The 19,176-nt window shown below is 43.6% G+C and overlaps 1 protein-coding gene across 3 annotated transcripts in view; it reads right to left on the reverse strand.

Moving 5' to 3' along the window:
- The window catches only part of MAST2 (microtubule associated serine/threonine kinase 2), a 354,118-nt gene extending 335,868 nt beyond the window's left edge, over positions 1 to 18,250 (reverse strand). For all 3 annotated transcript variants that reach the window (XM_033915410.1, XM_033915412.1, XM_033915409.1), the window contains exons 1-3: positions 17,687 to 18,250; positions 11,099 to 11,246; positions 4,960 to 5,102 (exon numbers count right to left, since the gene is read on the reverse strand). In XM_033915410.1, coding sequence (XP_033771301.1) covers positions 4,960 to 5,102; positions 11,099 to 11,246; positions 17,687 to 17,791 — 396 coding nt within the window. In that variant the 5' untranslated portion in view covers positions 17,792 to 18,250. The remainder of the gene's footprint in view (positions 1 to 4,959; positions 5,103 to 11,098; positions 11,247 to 17,686) is intronic.
- Positions 18,251 to 19,176: the final 926 nt, after the last annotated feature.

Consider the following 19,176-nt stretch of genomic DNA (forward strand, 5'->3'; position numbering starts at 1 on the left):
ATCTATTCTGGAGCCACCAATGATTGCAGCGAGCCAAACCCCGCAGAGGGACAAGATGATCCAGTCTGTGCCTCTGAGGTGACCATCTCCGAAGAAGAGCATACCAAAGACAACATATGTGGACACGAGGCGACCTCACTACGTCTAGGGAAGCCGCCATCAACCCCAAGACTTAGAGGAAATCCTGCACCCGAGGACACCAGGATGCCATAAGCAGGCGAATCTGAGACTGCAATTTGCCTACCCGGGCCTCTGGGAGGAAGACCTTCCACAAGGAGCAAGGAGAGGGCTGAGGGAGGAAAGAGGAGACTCACCAAGCAGCGTGTGAGCTGAAAAGCACGAGGCAGGGAGAAAGGACAGCGTGAGGAGAGCTGTAGATCCATTGGGGCAACGGCGAGAGTAACTCCGCCCACCCCCACCGCATCAGCAGTAGGCGCCCGGGCCCCTCCATAAAAGGAGGCGGGCCAACGGTTTCACCACTGCTGCAGGAGCAAGGAGAGGGCTGAGGGAGGAAAGAGGAGACTCACCAAGCAGCGTGTGAACTGAAAAGCACGAGCCAGGGAGAAAGGACAGCGCGAGGAGAGCTGTAGATCCATTGGGGCAACGGCGAGAGTAACTCCGCCCACCCCCACCGCATCAGCAGTAGGCGCCCGGGCCCCTCCATAAAAGGAGGGGGGCCAACGGTTTCACCACTGCTGCAGGAGCAAGGAGAGGGCTGAGGGAGGAAAGAGGAGACTCACCAAGCAGCGTGTGAGCTGAAAAGCACGAGGCAGGGAGAAAGGACAGCGCGAGGAGAGCTGTAGATCCATCGGGGAAGCGGCGAGAGTAACTCCTCCCACCCCTACCGCATCAGCAGTAGGCGCCCAGGCCCCTCCATAAAAGGAGGCGGGCCAACGGCACGCAGCCATTCGGCGCGTGGCAAAGGCGCTCGCCTTAGCGAGATCGCCTTTTCGAAAGGCCTTGAGAAGGGCCTATACAAGGCCTAATCTAACCTCTACATTCTCATTCTCACACTCTTCCCTTTTCTTCTTACATCCATACACTTTTCTTACACACTCTCAATCAGATAGTCAATCTTCCCTTGAACCTCTCAGTCTCTCTAATCTCTCAAACTCTCTAATATCTCAATCTCCATCTTTCTCCTTACCAACTCTCTGATATCTCAACCTTTCTCTTTACAGAAATAAATCCCTCAAACCTGGAAATGGCAGGGAGGACACGGAGTACCAAGGCTACTATAAAGATCTACACTCCAGCGTCCGGAGGGACCCAGGGGATGGCCAAGGTCTGTACTCAGGAGGAAGAGAGTGACACGGATCAGAGGGCAGAGGTCTATGTGCAGACCGAGACCATCCCCCTCCCAGGGTACACCACAGTCTCTACGCAGACAGAAGAACTGAGACAGGGAAACTTAGACGAGGATATCTTGCAGGAACTGCTGAGCCTCAGGGAGGAGGTAAAGCGCCTGAGGAGCATCCGGGATGACGAGGCCTTCATCGACGATGCCATCCTGGAACTGTCACACATCACAGAGAGAACCCACGACAAGTCCATCCTCGTCACGCCTAAACCTACAGCCCTAAATTCAACGATTGGAGTACAGGAGATGATTAGAGATGCCTGCCCCTGGCAACTGGTAACCTCCTCTACGGGCAAGCAAAGAAAACCCACCTCATTCTCACTTTCTTCTCCTTCTTTTTCTTTCCAACAGGATAGTTCTACAACAACCCCACAACTCACTCTCAGAAATAGATTTCAGATCTTACAAGAAGGAACCACCGAGGAAATAGCGGAAGGGGCTCAGGAGGATACCCAGCACATAACGTCAAATCCAGGACTCGCGGATCGGCCCCCCCGAAAGGAACGAAGAGTGGTGGTCATTGGGGACTCCATGCTAAGGGGCACCGAGGGACCAATTTGAAGGCCTAATTTACAGTCAAGAGAGGTCTGCTGTCTCCCCGGAGCCAGAATCTGGGATGTCACCACCAGCTTAGACAAACTTCTAAAGCCCAATGATCATTTTCCCATGTTTTTCATCCATGTAGGCACAAACGACACTGCCAGGAGTACCACGGAGAACATTCCCAAAGACTTTGGAGCCCTGGGAAAAAAGCTGAAGCAGATAGGAGCACAGGTGGTTTTCTCATCGATTCTCCCAGTAAGAAACAAAGGCAGAGCTAGAGAAGAGCGTATCCAACGGACTAACGAATGGCTCCGCGAATGGTGCATAGAAATGAACTTTGGATTCCTAGACCACGGTGAGACGCTCCAGGGACTACAGGGACCAGACAGACTCCACCTAACCAGGAGAGGTAAGAACGTATTCGGACATCGACTGGCCCGCCTACTCCGTAGGGCTTTAAACTAGGTAAGTTGGGGGAGGGTACATACTTATATCCCAGAGCAGTAAAATACCACCCTGAGGAGGCAAGCCGCACCCACACTTCTGAGTCTAAGGTAAGTACCCATGCTATCCACGATAATTTAGGGAAAATTATCAATGATAATTTAGGAGCCACACTAACTCAAAAGGGAATCTCTTCACAGATATGGAGGGCTATGTATGTTAATGCACATAGCTTGGGCAATAAAATTCTAGAATTGGAGACTGAAATAATAAACGCCGACCTAGACGTGGTAGCAATATCTGAAACCTGGTTGACAGACTCGCATGGGTGGGATATGTTTATATCAGGCTACAACCTACTTCGCTGAGACAGAGAGGGTAAGTTAGGAGGAGGAGTAGCACTGTACACGAAGGAAAACATCAAACCTACCAGAATCACAGATGTTAAATACACCGGGGAATCCCTCTGGGTGAACCTGGCCAGAGGGAATGAAAAATGCCTATACCTTGGTGTGATATACAGGCCTTCCAGGCAACAGGAAGACATAGAGAACATCACATTGCGCGGGGACACAGTATTGTTAGGGGACTTCAACATGCCCGATGCAGATTGGAACTCACTCTCTGCGACTACATGTGGCAGCAAAAGAATTTTAACCTCCATAAAGGGTGCACGTCTCAAGCAAATGGTATTAGAACCCACTAGGGACCAGGCGATACTAGACCTGGTACTCACTAACGGTAATAGCGTCTTGGAAGTCTCTGTAGGAGATACACTGGCCTCCAGCGACCATAATATGGTATGGCTTAACCTCAAGAAAGGTTTCTCTAGATCAAACACAGCAACGAGGGTTCTCAACTTTAGGGGCACAGACTTCGACCGTATGGGAGATTTTGTCCATCAGGAGCTACATAAACAAGCAAAATCTGACAATGTGGAGGATATGTGGTCGACTCTAAAGTCCATTCTACATGAAGCAACAAACCGCTACATAGGAACAGTAAGTAAACGCAGGAGAAAGAAAAGACCCCAATGGTTCAGTACAGAAATTTCAGACCTAGTTAAAAAGAAAAAAGAAGCATTTATCACCTACAAACATTTAGGAAAACAGGAGGCGAAAGAAGACTATCTGGACAGATCTAAAGCTGCCAAAAAAGCAGTCAGAGGCCAAACTCCGAATGGAAGAAGATCTAGCGCAGAACATTAAGAAAGGGGATAAATCTTTCTTTAGCTATATTAGTAACAGGAAAAGAAACAAAGATGGGATAGAACGCCTTAAGCAATCGGACGGTAACTTTGCAGAATCAGACTCTGCCAAGGCAGAACTACTAAACGAATACTTCTGCTCAGTCTTCACCTGTGAAGCGCCGGGAGCTGGTCCACAGCTTCAGACAGAAGACAACCAGAAAGACCCGTTTCAAGACTTTGAGTTTACGCCCAGTAGCGTATACTACGAACTATCAAGACTCAAAGTAAACAAAGCCATGGGACCAGACAACCTACACCCCAGGGTGCTCAGGGAGTTGAGTGAATTTCTGACGGAACCATTATCTGGGCTTTTCAATATTTCCCTACGCACAGGAAGAGTCCCCTTGGACTGGAAAACCGCCAACGTTGTCCCACTACACAAAAAGGGCTGCAGGACAGAGACAGCAAACTACAGACCAGTAAGTCTCACGTCTATAGTGTGCAAACTCATGGAAACGCTGATCAAACGAAATCTTGACACAATCCTAGATAAGGAAAACCTTATCAATTTGTTGTCATTTTTTCATTTGTTATTTCTATTAAAGTATTTTTTAGAATAAATAGCTTAAATAAGTGTCTTCAATGTTATAAGTTTTAAATAAGTTTTAAAAGTATAATAAATACTTATTTCAGCCATATTAAAGTTGGAGTCGGATGACGGCGGCAGCCTTGGGAGACCCTTGATAAAGCACTCTTTTGTGCGAAACATGTCGGGTCTGACTCCCAGGTTTGGCTGAGATAAGTATTTATTATACTTTTAAAACTTATTTAAAACTTATAACATTGAAGACACGAAGACACTTATTTAAGCTATTTATTCTAAAAAATACTTTAATAGAAATAACAAATGAAAAAATGACAACAAATTGACAGCCAATGATGAAGCACCACAGTATGCTTCCCGCAGTACAAATTATTACAGCGGAGGAGTGGTGGGGCTGAGGCGTCTTTTTGAAGTAGGTGAGACGTATTAATATCATTTATATTCAGATCCTATTATAATATATTCTTTTAATGAAAGCCAGAATAAAATAGCACTCCTCTTTTGTGACAGTTTCCAACTGTGCCATTCTGTTTGGGGTTGTTTTTGGCAGGATCTTACCCCTTTTTGAGGAAGCACATGAAACTTGTCACCCTGCCAATAGCCTGAGATCCGGCTGTGCCACAAAGGTTACCCTGTTAAGGCAGCTCAGCACTAAGCTCTAAAACCTAGTGCAGTCTGGGACATGAGGACTGCTCAATCTTGGCCTAGCAGCCCCTTATGTATGGAGGTGGAATGGTAGCATTAGCAAGTTAACCCCTTACTCTTCCACACTCTCTTTACAATGTACAAAAAAAAAAAAGAATATATTCAAACACTCACCACGCCAGCAGTCAGAGATGGAGCAGACTGTCCAAGCGATTGGTTTCTCATTCGAACCAGATTTGTAGTTTCTCCAGATGGCTGCCATGTCAGTTGTCCAACACCACTGTGTATACTGTTTGATAAGGGAAGTAGCTGCTTTCCTTTAGAAACAAAAATGAAAGCACAGATGTTATCCAGGGCAAGCAGGCAGATATTCTCAAAGATGGGTGACATCATCCACAGAATCCTGATACCAACAGTGCAAAAGTGTACTGTCACTTTAACTTCTTTAGAAATCTCAAGACTGATCTTGACATGGAGGGGTATGGGTGGATAATAAAGATTAAATCCTATAATGTATAAGAGTATTTAACTGTTTTGATGTATTGGGAATGGAACTTTTGTAAGGGGAGGAAGGGGTTGGGAGGGTTTTCTAACTTGATATCAATTGTTTAGATACTAGGAATAGTTCATAATATTCAAAATATTATAGAATATAGGTATTGGCTGAAAAGTTATATTTTTAATGATATATGAAAGTTAATCAAGTGTATATTTATAAGTTCGAATGATTTTTCTTATACACTTGTTGTAATATGTAAAAATGAATAAAGAATTTAAAAAAAAAAAAAAGAAATCTCAAGACTGCCCATACCACACATGTGCAATTGCCTTTCCACCCAACATCGGTTCACAGGACCATCAGTTCAATAAAAAAAGCTATGAAGTCAACTAGGGGAGCTGGAAAGGTTGTGAGAATATCTGTCTGCTGTCCCTGGATAACACCTGTTACAGGTAAGTAGCTTTGCTTTATCCCAGAACAAGCAGGCAGCATATTCTCATAGATGGGACTCCCTAGCTACTTTGAAAGGGATGGAGTAAAGTTGGCATTTAAAAAAAAAATTAATTCTGTAGAGCTGCTTGGCCGAACAGACTATCCCATCTGGAATCAGTCTCCAGACAGTAATGGGATGTATGTATTGAGGACCAGGTGGCTGCTTCACAAATGTCCTCAATAGGAGTGGAACAGAGATAAGCAACTGAGGCTGCAATTGTTCTAACTTTGTGTGCTGTGACATGATCATCTAACAGTAGCCCAGCCCAAGCATAGCAGAGAAGATACAGTCCACCAACTCATGTAGAGATTGTTCTCTTGGTAACAGGAGTTCCCAGTATGTTAGGATCAAAGAAGAGGAATGGAAGATTAGGTTCTTACCTTTGCTAATTTTCTTTCTTGTAAATCCTCCCTTTATTCCAGGACCAATGGGTTATGCATCCCTTGCCTTCAGGCAATGTAGAAAGCCTCAGATGATTGAAGTCTTAACTCCTCCCTCTGATAGCATAACCTGGAGCATGCCCCTTGGCACCAGTCAGTTTAAAAGCAGTCAGGAACATCTACAGAAGATAAACGAGAAAGGGGAACGGGGAACTCCCCGCCAGACAAATCAATTCTGCTCATATTAACATATGCAAAACAGCAACAACGAAAACATGTTATAAAACATTAGAAACCTGAATGACAAAACAGTGCTATAGGGAGGTGCAGCCTGCACTGTCAGAACGGGGCGCTTAAACTAGGGGTGCCCCCCCCCCCTCCAATTTAGTGCTAGCTCCAGACAGATGGCACTTTTATAAAGGCTGGTCAGAAACTTAAATCCAGCTTACCATTACTTCAAGGCAGGCAATGATCGAATCAGACATAGGGTGGGTTCCTAGAATAAAGGGAGGATTTACAAGAACAAGATTAGCAAAGGTAAGAACCTAATCTTTCATTCTTGTACAATCCCCCTATATTCTGGTACCAGTGGGATGTAACAGAGCAGTCCCGAAAACATGTGTATACACTTCTTTTAGATCCAGTGAGCAAAGCCAGTCATTCTTCTCCAGGAGGGGTAGAGAGTGCCTAGAGACAGCATGCATAACATTTCTTTGACTAAATACTTGTTGAAAGCTCAGAAATCTAGGATTTCGTGTAGACCTCTGGTCTTCTTTGGTATGAGGAAATATTTTGCGTAGAACTCCTGACCCCTCTACTGAGGAGGAACTGCATTGATGGCATTGAGCTGCAGGAGGACCAAGAGTTCTTGAAGGGAGGTTTGTCTGGAGGCAGTTTGCGAAGATGAAGGGAATAGTCCTCTTATTATTTGTAAAACCCAGTTGTTGTTTGTGATGAGAGTCCAACAATGGTAATAACGGGTTAGCTGACCTACGACGAGGTTAAAACAAAAGAACAGTGGTTAGGCTCTGGTTGAGAGAGTCAAAAGGGCTGAGTGGATTTCTGCTGAGGTTGAGACTGAGGTTTCTGAGATCACTGTTGCCTGGGGCAAGTTTTGTGAAGGAGCTCTGGAAGTAGAAGCTGGCTAGGCATAGCACTACTTGTAAAATGACGCCTGGTATCTAGGGTTATTGTACTGAGGTTTAGAAGATTTTGTAGTAGAAAGAGTACTTATACGTTGCTCGTGCTTGGTCATTTTTTGTATTGCCTCTTCAATTTTGTCTCCAAACAATTCATCCCCGAGGCAAGGGATATTTGCTAGACGGTTCTGTACATTAGGGTCTAGATTAGATACTCGCAACCCAGACCTGCCAAAGCATGGCAATAGTCAGTGCTGAAGCCCTAGAGGTGACATCAAATGCATTAAACACTGATCTGGCCATGAATTTTCTAGTCTCAAGCAGATTATGAGTAATATCCTGGAATTGCTCAAGAAAGTTACCGGGAATGTACTGTTCAAAATTTGTCAACTGCTGGACTATTTTAAGTAGAAAGTCATGTAAAAATCGCAACTGAGGATATGACTGGTTAACATTGTGCTCTGGAACAGTCTGCATCCAAATTTGGCTAGGATACATCCCTCTCTCCCAGGAGAAGCACTGGCATACATCCTGGTACTAGATGATCATTTGAGGACAGACTCAACTAAAAGAGAGTGATACTGTAGTTGAGGTTTGTCAAACCCTGGACATGCCTGGACTATATAAAGGGAGTTTAGCTCTCTTGGTGCCACAGGAATAAGAAGAGGTGCCTCCCAATTTTTAACCATAGTATCCTTCATTAGGTATGAATGGAAATTTCATGCAATATTTAGGAATTCATTCAAAGTCCAAGGCATCAAACAACTCGGCTCAGATTCAGATTCCATTTTAACTGGAAAGGCTTGCCCCATTTGATGGACAAATCTGGTAAACGATAAACTCTCTGGCAGAGACCTTCTAGGTGGTAGAATCTGATGTTATAGCATAGGATTCTGGGGCAGAAAGTTCTGGATCCGAGTAAGTTGGATTCGATAGGTCTGAATTAAAATCAGTCCACTTGGGGGATGAGGTTCATCTGGAGCAGTGGTCTTTAGAATTAGACAGACGTCAATGAGAAGACTGCGGTGCCTGGAGGAATTTCTATCCATATCTCGGTGCCAATCTGATGCAGAGTGAGAAGTACTATGATGTCGCTTCCAACAAGATTTTTACCTCAAAGGCAGCATACTACTCAAAAGGTTCATACCAGAGCCCCAGGTGAAGCTCTTTGATTTGCTTCTGTAAAGATTGGATTAATAAGAAAAAGCCAACATGGTTTTAGTCAAAGAAAATCTTGCCTCACCAATCTACTGCATTTCTTTGAAGGGGTGAATGAACATGTGGATAAAGGTGAACCAGCTGATATTGTGTATTTGGATTTTCAAAAGGCATTTGACAAAGTATCTCATGAAAGACTTCTGAGGAAATTAGAAAGTCATGGGATAGAAGGTAAAGTTCTTCTATGGATTAAGAACTGGTTGAAAGACAGAAAACAGAGTAGGTTTAAATGATCAATATTCTCAATGGAGAAGGGTAAATAGTGGGGTTCTCCAGGAGTCTGTGCTGGGACTGCTGCTTTTAAACTAGTGAGATAATTAAATTTGCTGATGACACAAAGTTGTTAAATCGCAAGAGGACTGTGAAAATTTTCAAGAGGACTTTGTGAGACTGGAAGACTGGACGTCAAAATGGCAGACGATGTTTAATGTGAGCAAGTGCAAAGTGATGCATGTGAGAAACAGCCCAAAATATAGCTACATGATGCAGGGTTCTATGTTAGGCGTCACTGCCATATCTCAAAAAAGATATAGTGGAATTAGAAAAGGTACAGAGAAGGGTGACGAAAATGATACAAGGTTTGGGACAACTCACCTTCTTCCTTCTACTGACTACGCCTCTCTTTATACAGCCCAGCATCCTTCTGGCAGCTGCCACTGCCTTGTCACACTGTTTTTTCACCTTTAGATCTTCGTACACTATCACCCCAAGGTCCCTATCCCCGTCCGTGCATATCAGCTTCTCACCTCCCAGCATATAAAGGTTCCTTCCGATTATTAATCCCCAAATACATTACTCTGCATTTCTTTGCATTGAATTGTAGTTGCCAGGCATTAGACTATTCCTCTAACTTTTGCAGATCCTTTTTCATATTTTCCACTCCCTCTTCAGTGTCTACTCTGTTACAAATCTTAATATCATCTGTAAAAAGGCACACTTTTCCTTCTAACCCTTCAGAAATGTCTCTCACAAACATATTGAACAGGAATGGCCCCAGCATCGAACCCTGAGGGACTCCACTACTGACCTTTCCTTCCTCCGAGCGACTTCCATTAACCACCACCCTCTGGCGTCTGTCCAACAGCCAAACCCAGTTCACCACTTTGGGTCCTAACTTCAGCCCTTCAAGTTTATTCAACAGCCTCCTATGAGGAATCATATCAAAGGCTTTGCTGAAATCTAAGTAAATTATATCTAGCATATGTCCTCGATTCAGCACTCTGGTCACCCAATCAAAAAATTAAATCGGGTTCGTTCAGCATGATTTACCTTTAGTAAAGCCATATTGTCTCTGATCCTGTAACCCATTAGATTCAAGGAAGTACACTATCCTTTCTTTCAGCAACACTTCCATTATTTTTTCAATAACCGAAGTGAAGCTCACCGGTCTGTAGTTTTCTGCTTCATCCCTGTGACCACCCCAGGAATCACTCCCATCTCCAGAGATTTGTTGAACAAGTCTTTAATAGGACTCGCCAGAACCTCTCTGAGCTCCCTTAGTATCCTGGGATGGATCCCATCTGGTCCCATCACTTTGTCCACCTTCAGTTTTTCAAGTTGCTCATAAACACCCTCCTCCATGAATGGCGCAGAATCTACTCCATTTTCTTGTGTAACTTTGCCAGACAATCTCGGTCCTTCTCCAGGATTTTCTTCTGTGAACACAGAACAGAAGTATTTGTTTAGCACATTTTCTTTTTCCTCATCATTCTCCACATATCGGTTCCCAGCATCTTTTAGTTTAGCAATTCCATTTTTCATCTTCCTCCTTTCACTAATATATCTGAAAAAATTTTTGTCTCCCTTTTTTATATTTTTAGCCATTTGTTCTTCCGCCTGTGCTTTCGCCAGACGTATCTCTCTCTTGGCTTCTTTCAGTTTCACCCTGTAGTCCTTTCTGCTCTCCTCTTCTTGGGTTTTTTTATATTTCACGAACGCCAACTCTTTCACCTTTATTTTCTCAGCCACTAGGTTGGAGAACCATATCCGCTTCCTTTTTCTCTTGTTTTTATTTTCTTCACATAAAGGTCCGTAGCCATTTTTATCGCTCCTTTCAGCTTAGACCACTGTCTTTCCACTTCTCTTATGTCCTCCCATCCTAACAGCTCTTTCTTCAGGTACTCTCCCATTGCATTAAAATCCGTACGTTTGAAATCTAGGACTTTAAGTATCGTGCAGCCGCTCTCCACTTTAGCCATTATATCAAACCAAACCGTTTGATGATCGCTACTTCCCAGGTGAGCACCCACTCAAACATTAGAGATACTCTCTCCATTTATGAGGACCAGATCCAATATTGCTTTTTCCCTCGTGGGTTCCGTCACCATGAGGTCTTGTCCTGTCATATCCTATTAAGTATTGTCATGCTCCACTATGTATTATCCTATCATGTAATGACCTAAAATTTACTGTCATGCTCTACATTATTATATACCCTGTTCTACTTTATTATATAAACCCTGTTATACCTTAGTATGTATGTAAACTTGTAACCTGTTCTGAGCTCTTCTGGGAGAATGGGGTATAAATCCAAATAAATAAATAAGGTTGCAAAATCTATGAAAGTCCTTAAAAAACAGCTTACCTGTCAGAGAGCTGGCCAAGCTGCCCCTCCGTAGTTTGCAATCATCCTGACTAAGTTGACGGTGCAGTTTTGTTTTCCCAGAAGAAGAAAATAGGTCAGGATTACTGAGTTTTCTGAACAGTAGTGGAGTAGGCCCTGTCATAGCCTCCTAGAAAAATAGAGATAGAAGTGTTTAAAAAAAATCTTTTATATACCATTAAGCTATCTAATGAAAGATGAACTAGATTAATACACTTCTCCCTCCGGATTCGCGGGGGATAGGGGAAGAGCCGGACCGCGAACGGTGAAATACCGCAAATATCTTCTGGTCCGGCTCTGACCCACCCCCCGCCTCCCTCCTGCCTTCCCCCCGGCATCCCGGCCTTACCTGGTGGTCTAGCGGGCTTTCGGGGCAGGAGCGATCTTCCTACGCTCCTGCCCCGTGCAGATCGCCAATAGGAAATAGCTGCCGTGAGTTCCCGTAGTCTCTCGAGACTACGACGGGAACTCCCCACAGCCATTTCCTATTGGCGATCTTTACGGGGCAGGAGTGTAGGAAGTTCGCTCCTGCCCCAAAAGCCCGCTAGACCACCAGGTAAGGTCGGGACGCCAGGGGAAGGCTAAACTGTGGGGGGGTTTTCTTTTTTCCCCCTCCCCCAAAAATCACGAATATGTGAAATCGCGATTGCTGAAACCGCGAATGGGGAAGGGAAAGTATAAAATATATTGTACTTTTTTAAATTAAAACTGAATAAAATTCATTAGTAAAATATACCTAACATTTAAAATTAAAATTAAATCCTATAAATATACCTAACATTTTAAATATACATACTAAATCTAACTTACACACTCATAAAAATAATGGTAGGTAGATCTACCTGTATGATTGTGATAGAACCAAGAACACAGTGTAATCTACTCTTACCTGATTTCCTTTCCTTCACACACACAGAAACAAGTGAAGCTGTATAGCACAATATGTACCACTCCCTGTCATCTCACCTTGCACCCTTTCTTCCCATCATCACTCATCGCTAATTATTTCCTTTACTTGCCCTCAATGTGGTATACAGGCAAGAAAAACGGCACTGTTAATGATGTTGGCCAGTGATCTTTATGTCATTATAAATATTTACATTTGTTCTTTATATCGTATTCATAGTTGTAAATAGTTTTATAATGTATGCATACTAGTGCAGCCTGAGTCAGGGGAAAAAAATTTCCAATTTGATTTTCCCGTGGGTGGACCCAATCAGGCATTTTTTTTCTCAAATGTCCTTGCGGGATTATTTTGTAGCCTTTCCACCCAACCCACTCACCTTTACCCTCTCTAACCCCAAGCCGGCGATGTGGTGTAAACAAAATAAACAAAAAAGGCGTTTCCTCTCTGTTAGGTCCTAGCTCATGCTTGCTAATACCAGCTCTGGCAGGATACACATTTCAAATTACAAAATAAAAAATACCTTCCACTACCAACTCTGTTTATTTCCCACTATCTACCATCTCTCTCCCTGCCTTGTACTCTAGGTCAAACCTCTCTATTCCCCTCCATGCAGCATCTTTCCCTTCCTCCCCTCCATTATCATGTGCAATATTTCTCTCTCCCCATGTACCATCTCTCCCTGCCCTCCAACCTATGTCCAACATTTCTCCCTCTCTCTTCTCCATGCATGTCTCCCTCCCCCAATATATACAGGATTCTCCCTCTGACCCCTTTTTACCTCTTTGTTTCATCTCTCCCTTCTTCTCTTCCACTCCAATTCTTCCTCTCCCCCCTCCGCATGTGCAGCATCTTTCCTCCCTTCCCATACCGCTAAGCAGTTTTTCTCCCCTCCCCATCCCCCTGAGCAGTTTCCTCCCCTCCCACCCATTCCCCTGAGCAGCAGCTTTCCATTCCTCCTTCCCATCCCCCTGTGCAACAGCTTTCCATCCCTCCTACCCATCTCTCTATGCGGTATTTTTCCCTCCCTCCCATCCACCTGTGCAGCAGCATCCCATCGAACCTCCCACCATGAGACCTGACATATCTTCAGGCCTCCCAAAGTAGCAGCAGCATGGCGGTGGCCAGCCTTCAAGAGGCAGCACTGTGAACGGGTTGATTGCGGCCTATCCTGCCTTCCCTCTGCCACATCAACAGTGACGCAGCAGAGGGAAAGTCCCAGTGGGGCAGGCCACAAGCAGCCCATTAATAGTGCTGCCTCTGCTGACTGGCCACCGCCGCTGCTGCTTTAGGAGGCCCGGAGATATGTCGGGTGGGGGGGGGTCTGCTGAATCGACGAATCGATTCACCAAAGTGAATCAGGCAGCACTAATGCATATTTGCATAAAGTTAACTGTTTATTTTCCCTCTATGTCCTTGGCACATGTATACATGCTGATTTATTGATTTTAAATATAACGAAAACAACATAATAGGTTTCTCTTATTTATTTACCCAAAAAATCAGGTCTGCGTTGTGGGTGGCTGGTCTGCTAGTAATAATGACAATCTTGGACACGGTCCAGAAATATACAATCACAATTGTCAGCCTAGCTGTCGCTACCATTCAGCATTTTTAGTTGGCATTACTTATGTCAGCGAAGGCCTATGGGAAATTATATCAATCTGACTCTGGCATGGGAATGCAGATAGACTCTGTAAGGCAGGGAGACTGTGTTAAGTATCCCTGATATGGTTTTAAGCAGCCCTGATTGAATCATGACTAGCTAAAAGGTGTTAATGTCTGATTAAGAGGGTGCTTAGGACAATGGCCTGCTTGAATAGGACAAAGAAGCCAGAGACTAATCCCATCACCATGCTTGCAAGTATCACACCCTCCTTAGCAATTAAATTAACCATTGTTTCAAACAGTTTGCAAGTTCTAAACAGAAAGATACTGGGACATACAATAATTTCTTCTTTATTCAGAATAAGATTCCAAGGTATAAAAGCCTGCTCTCTGCGCTATCAATCTATCTCTCTTTTTCTATGGAGCTATCAATCTATCTATCTATCTCTGGAGGAGAGGGGTCTTGGCCCTCTCTCTCTCTCTTTCTTTCTTTCTCTGGCTCTCCCTAGAACTGCAAACTGCTATGCTTTCTATTTAATTGTAATGCTTAATTGTAATGATTATAAATATTGCTTTTCTGTAAGCCTATTTCTATAATATATTCTTTATATAATCACCTCTGGCTGTGCTCGTTTATTCTACTTCCTGGTGAGTCATCTGTGAGGGAACTGAACCTGGGACCTGGCGTTGGTCAGTGCGCATCTCACTTAACCCCTACCACCATACATTGGGGGGGCCACTAACTGAAACTGACAACAATGTCTTAGTAATATCCAAAAAAATATAAGAGATAAGGAATAGGGACTTTAATAACCACCTTTTTGTAGTTATACAACCACATTCAAAGCAGTTCACATACAGGTACTCAAGCATTTTCCCTACTATCTATCTAATGTACCTGGGCAGTGGAAGATTGACACACGGGGGTAAATCAGTGATTTGCAATACCTCACAATACCTCACCAACTACCTGGAAGACCATAACCTACTTCACCCCTCACAATCAGGATTCTGAACCAACCACAGCACGGAAACACTACTTGTAACACTACTAGACACAGCTCGACAGCAAATTAGCAAAGGCAAAAAGATGATGCTAATCCAACTTGACCTCTCACAGCATTTGACCTGGTCGACCACTCCATACTGCTACAGATACTTGACGCCATTGGGATCTCAGGCAAGGTCTACAATTGGTTCCAAGGATTCCTCAAATCAAGAACCTACAGGGTAAAGTCCAATAATATCAAATCAGAACCATGGTCCAACCCATGCGGAGTTCCATAAGGATCACCTTTATCACCTACGCTCTTCAACCTCTTTATTTCCTCCCTTGGAGCCACTTTAGATAACTTAAATGTTACATCCTTCAGCTACGCAGATGACATCACCATACTCCTCCCCTTCGACCCAACAGAGCCCACCACTACAGCAAAACTGGAAATAACCCTAGATGCAGTGGAAAAATGGATGGTAGACCACAAACTGAAACTAAACTCAGATAAAACAAAATTCCTTCTGCTCGAAAAGGCCAAAACTCCCACCATTACAGAACTGAAAATTAAAAACACCAAATACCCAATTCAGCCCGAACTCAAACTCCTAGGAGTAACGATAGACAGATGCTGCACAATGCAGTCCCAAATCAATAAAACATCCCAGAAAGCTTTTTTAATTATGAGAAATCTACGTAAAATAAGAAAATTCTTCGACCCAGCACAATTCAGGCTAATTGTCCAATCCCTAGTCTTAGGTCTACTGGACTGTTATTGAGAAAGACATGGGGCAAGCCACTGCTTGCCCAGGATTGGTAGCATGGAATGTTGCTACTGTTTGGGTTTTAGCCAGGTACTAGTGACCTGGATTGACCACCATGAGAATGGGCTACTAGGCTTGATGGATGATTGGTCTGACCCAGTAAGGCTATTCTTATGTTCTTAACAGATACAACCCTCAACAAAGGCGAGAGAAAGTAAACCGCATGGAGCATGGAGCACTCAGAGAATAAATAGTTAAGCTCTGGAACGTGTTGCCCGAGGTTGTGTTAAGATTGGATGGCATAGCTGGTTTTAAGAAAGGTTTGGACAAAAGATGCTTATATAGAAAGAAGATGTTTTCTTCCTTTAATTTTCCTTTGAAATAGATTTCTGTTATTAAATAGTGCACTTCTTTTAATGAGGGCTAGATGGAATTTCTGATTTTGTAATGATAATAATTATGTAAAATGATTTTTTATGTTTCCATATTCTGTTACTTTCTTTGTAAACATTATTTGAACTTTCAAAATAAAAAAAAGGTATGGACAATTTCCTGGAGGAAAAGTCCATAATCTGTTATTGAGAAAGACATGGGGGAAGCCACTGCTTGCCCTGGATCGGTAGCATGGAATGTTGCTACTCTTTGGGTTTTGGCCAGGTACTAGGGACCTGGATTGGCCACCGTGAGAATGGGCTACTGGGCTTGATGGACCATTGGTCTGACCCAGTAAGGCTATTCTTATGTTCTTATGACCATTTAATTAAAAGTGAAAGTTATAGCTTAAGAATAGTGTGTGGTTCAGTTGGACCTCCAATAAAGAATGTAATCATTTTTGTTTTGGCACAATAAAGAGAAAGAAAGGTACAATCATTTTTTTTCAAGTAATTCTAAAAGGTTTGGTGTAAACAAAAAGTTTTCAAAAAGTGAAATGCTGCAACAAAAAGTGTGTCTACATTTTATTGAAGGAATCAAATAGATATACAATAAAATAATAGAAAGAGATATTTGCATACATATTTTATCATTCATCCAGAATATATTTTAAATATCTAATCCTTACTTACATACTTAGTCAAATAAAGAAAAATTACAATGTAAACATGAAATATTTTTAGCGAGCATTAACTTCTTGCAGAGAAATTAAACAATGAAAAGTATAATCAGTCCTGAATATTATAGCGTTTTATTGAAGGAATCAAATAGTTATACAATAAAATGATACAAAGAGATATTCATCACAATTAAATTCATTAAAAAAACCAAAAACATTTGCATACATATTTTATAGTCCTGAATAATTGGAGGAGGAGCTGCAGTTAGGCTGAAAGATTAAGATCACTAAAGATATCTTTTTTTTTATTATTTATTCATGTTTGCATATTACAAGTGTATTAGATAAAATCATATGAACTTATAAATACACACTTGAATAACTCTCATATAACACATTAAATATAACATTTCATTACATATTTATATTCTATAATATCTTGAATATTATGTAATACACCTAATATCTAAACAATTATTATTAAATAGAAACCCTCCCATCCCCATCTCCTCCCGTAACAGAATTTCATACAAATATAGTGAGACTATTGATATATTCATATGCATTATGAGATAAATAAAAATAATACCCACCCTTTTCCCTTCTATCAAATATCTTACTTTGGGAAAATGTTATCATTCATTACAAAAGTCTAAAGATATCTTATGTTATTAATCATTGAGAGAAGGGGGGGGGTGAAAATATGGTACCTTTATATTAATTGTACTATATAGTGTAATCTCAGTAATAATCTTTTGTGTTTAATCAAATGTACTACACTGTTTTAGTTTGTAAAACAATAAAATTGTTTAAACAGAAGAGGAAACGCTTGAATGTGCGTCTACTTTTTATATTTTCCAATAAACTGTATTATTGGAATGATTTTAATATATATGTATGGAGTGGGGAGGGGGGATATAGGGGAAAAGTGGTTTAGATATATTAAAATATATTTTAGAGGAATGATAAAATGTTTATGCAAATGTTTTATTGTGAATTTGATTGTAAAGAATGTCTTTTTGTATCATATTTGTTTGATTCCTTCAATAAAATGTTATAACATAGTGCAGCTGGATGCAAGGCAGTGTGCTCACGCGCTCCTGACAGGAGTGGAGCCCTCGAGGCCACGCTCGCGCATTACAGCCGCCTTCACCACACGCGCCAGAACCAAAGCCCCCTTCGCGCATCCCTCACGTCGCGCGCCAGGCAGAGCCCCCTGCCCCTCCCCCCGAGCCTCGCCGCTTCTTACCTGCTCGGTCGCGGGTCGCTCCCGCGCCGCTCTCCGCTTCACCGGCGGGGCTCTGCGCTCCTCCTTCTCCGGCGGCGGCTCTCCCCGATACCTGCCTTGCCTCATCGTCGTCCGCGACGAGCCCCCTCAGGCGGGGAGCGGCTCCCGCTCCCGGAGAGCGTCGTTATGTGGTGGGGCGGACGACGGAGCATCGCCCCGCGCGCTCGCTTTTCTGCTCAGGCCGGCTCGCGAGCGTCCGAGGGCGGCGCGCGCCTAACTGCCCGCGGCGCACGAGCCGGCCGCTCTCGCGAGATTGGGGACTCCGGGCCGCGGAAGCGGCCGGTGGGGCTCGGGCGACGGGCTGCTGCACGCGCGGCTCGAGGGGCGTCCGCGAGTGCTGAACGCGCCGCCTGTCGTTTATTATTGCACGTTACTTAATTCAAAAGAAGAATGCGCATTTTCAGCTAAATTTTGTTTTGGTTTTTGTCGCCTTGAACACTGTTTCTAGCAAAGACTACATTCCCATATGCATTGTATGTGTAAAAATAACTTTCCTTCTTCTCCTCCAGACCAGTCTCGAATAGGATGGATTATGTCCCTCAACCACCAGATGGAGACAAAGTACAAGCCCTTGAGACCTCTACCTTATATAAGGCACCTTGCACCACCTGTTTTGCAGCCATTCGGGGCGGGGTTAGTCAGTTGGAAAACAAGTCACCCAGTTGAGGCATAGTAGGCAAGGTCAGGATTAGGACTATTTCCCCTATTACCCATCTAATACATGGAGGAGTCTAACTCACTTATCTTTTCTCTCTGATATCCATACATTTATATTTCTGCCTTTTGAGGCCTGCTATTCAGCTCCATCCAAGTCTAAAAAAAAACAAAAAACAGACTTTTGTTTTGAAGAGAGAGGCAGCTGTGGTAACAGCTTTCTCTCTCAGGTAACAAATTCCTTTGGTGACATGTCCCATGACAGCAGCAATACCATTTTATGAGTGGGAAGGAGTTCCCATGCTGCTCAGCCTTGAGGGGAATGAGACAAATAGCTACAGCAGTGTTTCTCAACCTGCAGTACACGTACCGGCTGGCCACCGCCTGGGATCTCTCCCTGCCTGCCCCCCTCCGCTGAAGCCGCCACCGATTCCTCCCTGCTCCACCCCAAAGCCAACCCTACCACCTGACATGCTCCATTCCTCCCCGCCACCGCAGCAGCAACAGGGATGGGATGTGCCAAGCGTGTGCAGCGACTGCACGTGGCCAGCCCACCAGCTTTCCCCCTCCCCCATGTCAATTCTGACGTGGGAGAGAAGGTTACGAGCCATCCAATTGCTGCCTGGCTGGCTTGGAACCTTCTCTCTCAGAATTGACATCGGGGGGGAAGACTTGTGGGCAGGCTACATGCAGTCACTGCACGCACCTGGCCTGTCCCTGTTGTTACTACTACAGCAGGGGTGGGAGTGGGGTCAGCTTCAGGGACGGAACAGGAAGGAATTGGCGGTGGTTCAGCG

This window comes from Geotrypetes seraphini, chromosome 12 (genome assembly GCF_902459505.1).
Source record: "Geotrypetes seraphini chromosome 12, aGeoSer1.1, whole genome shotgun sequence".
Taxonomy (NCBI): Eukaryota; Metazoa; Chordata; class Amphibia; order Gymnophiona; family Dermophiidae; genus Geotrypetes; species Geotrypetes seraphini.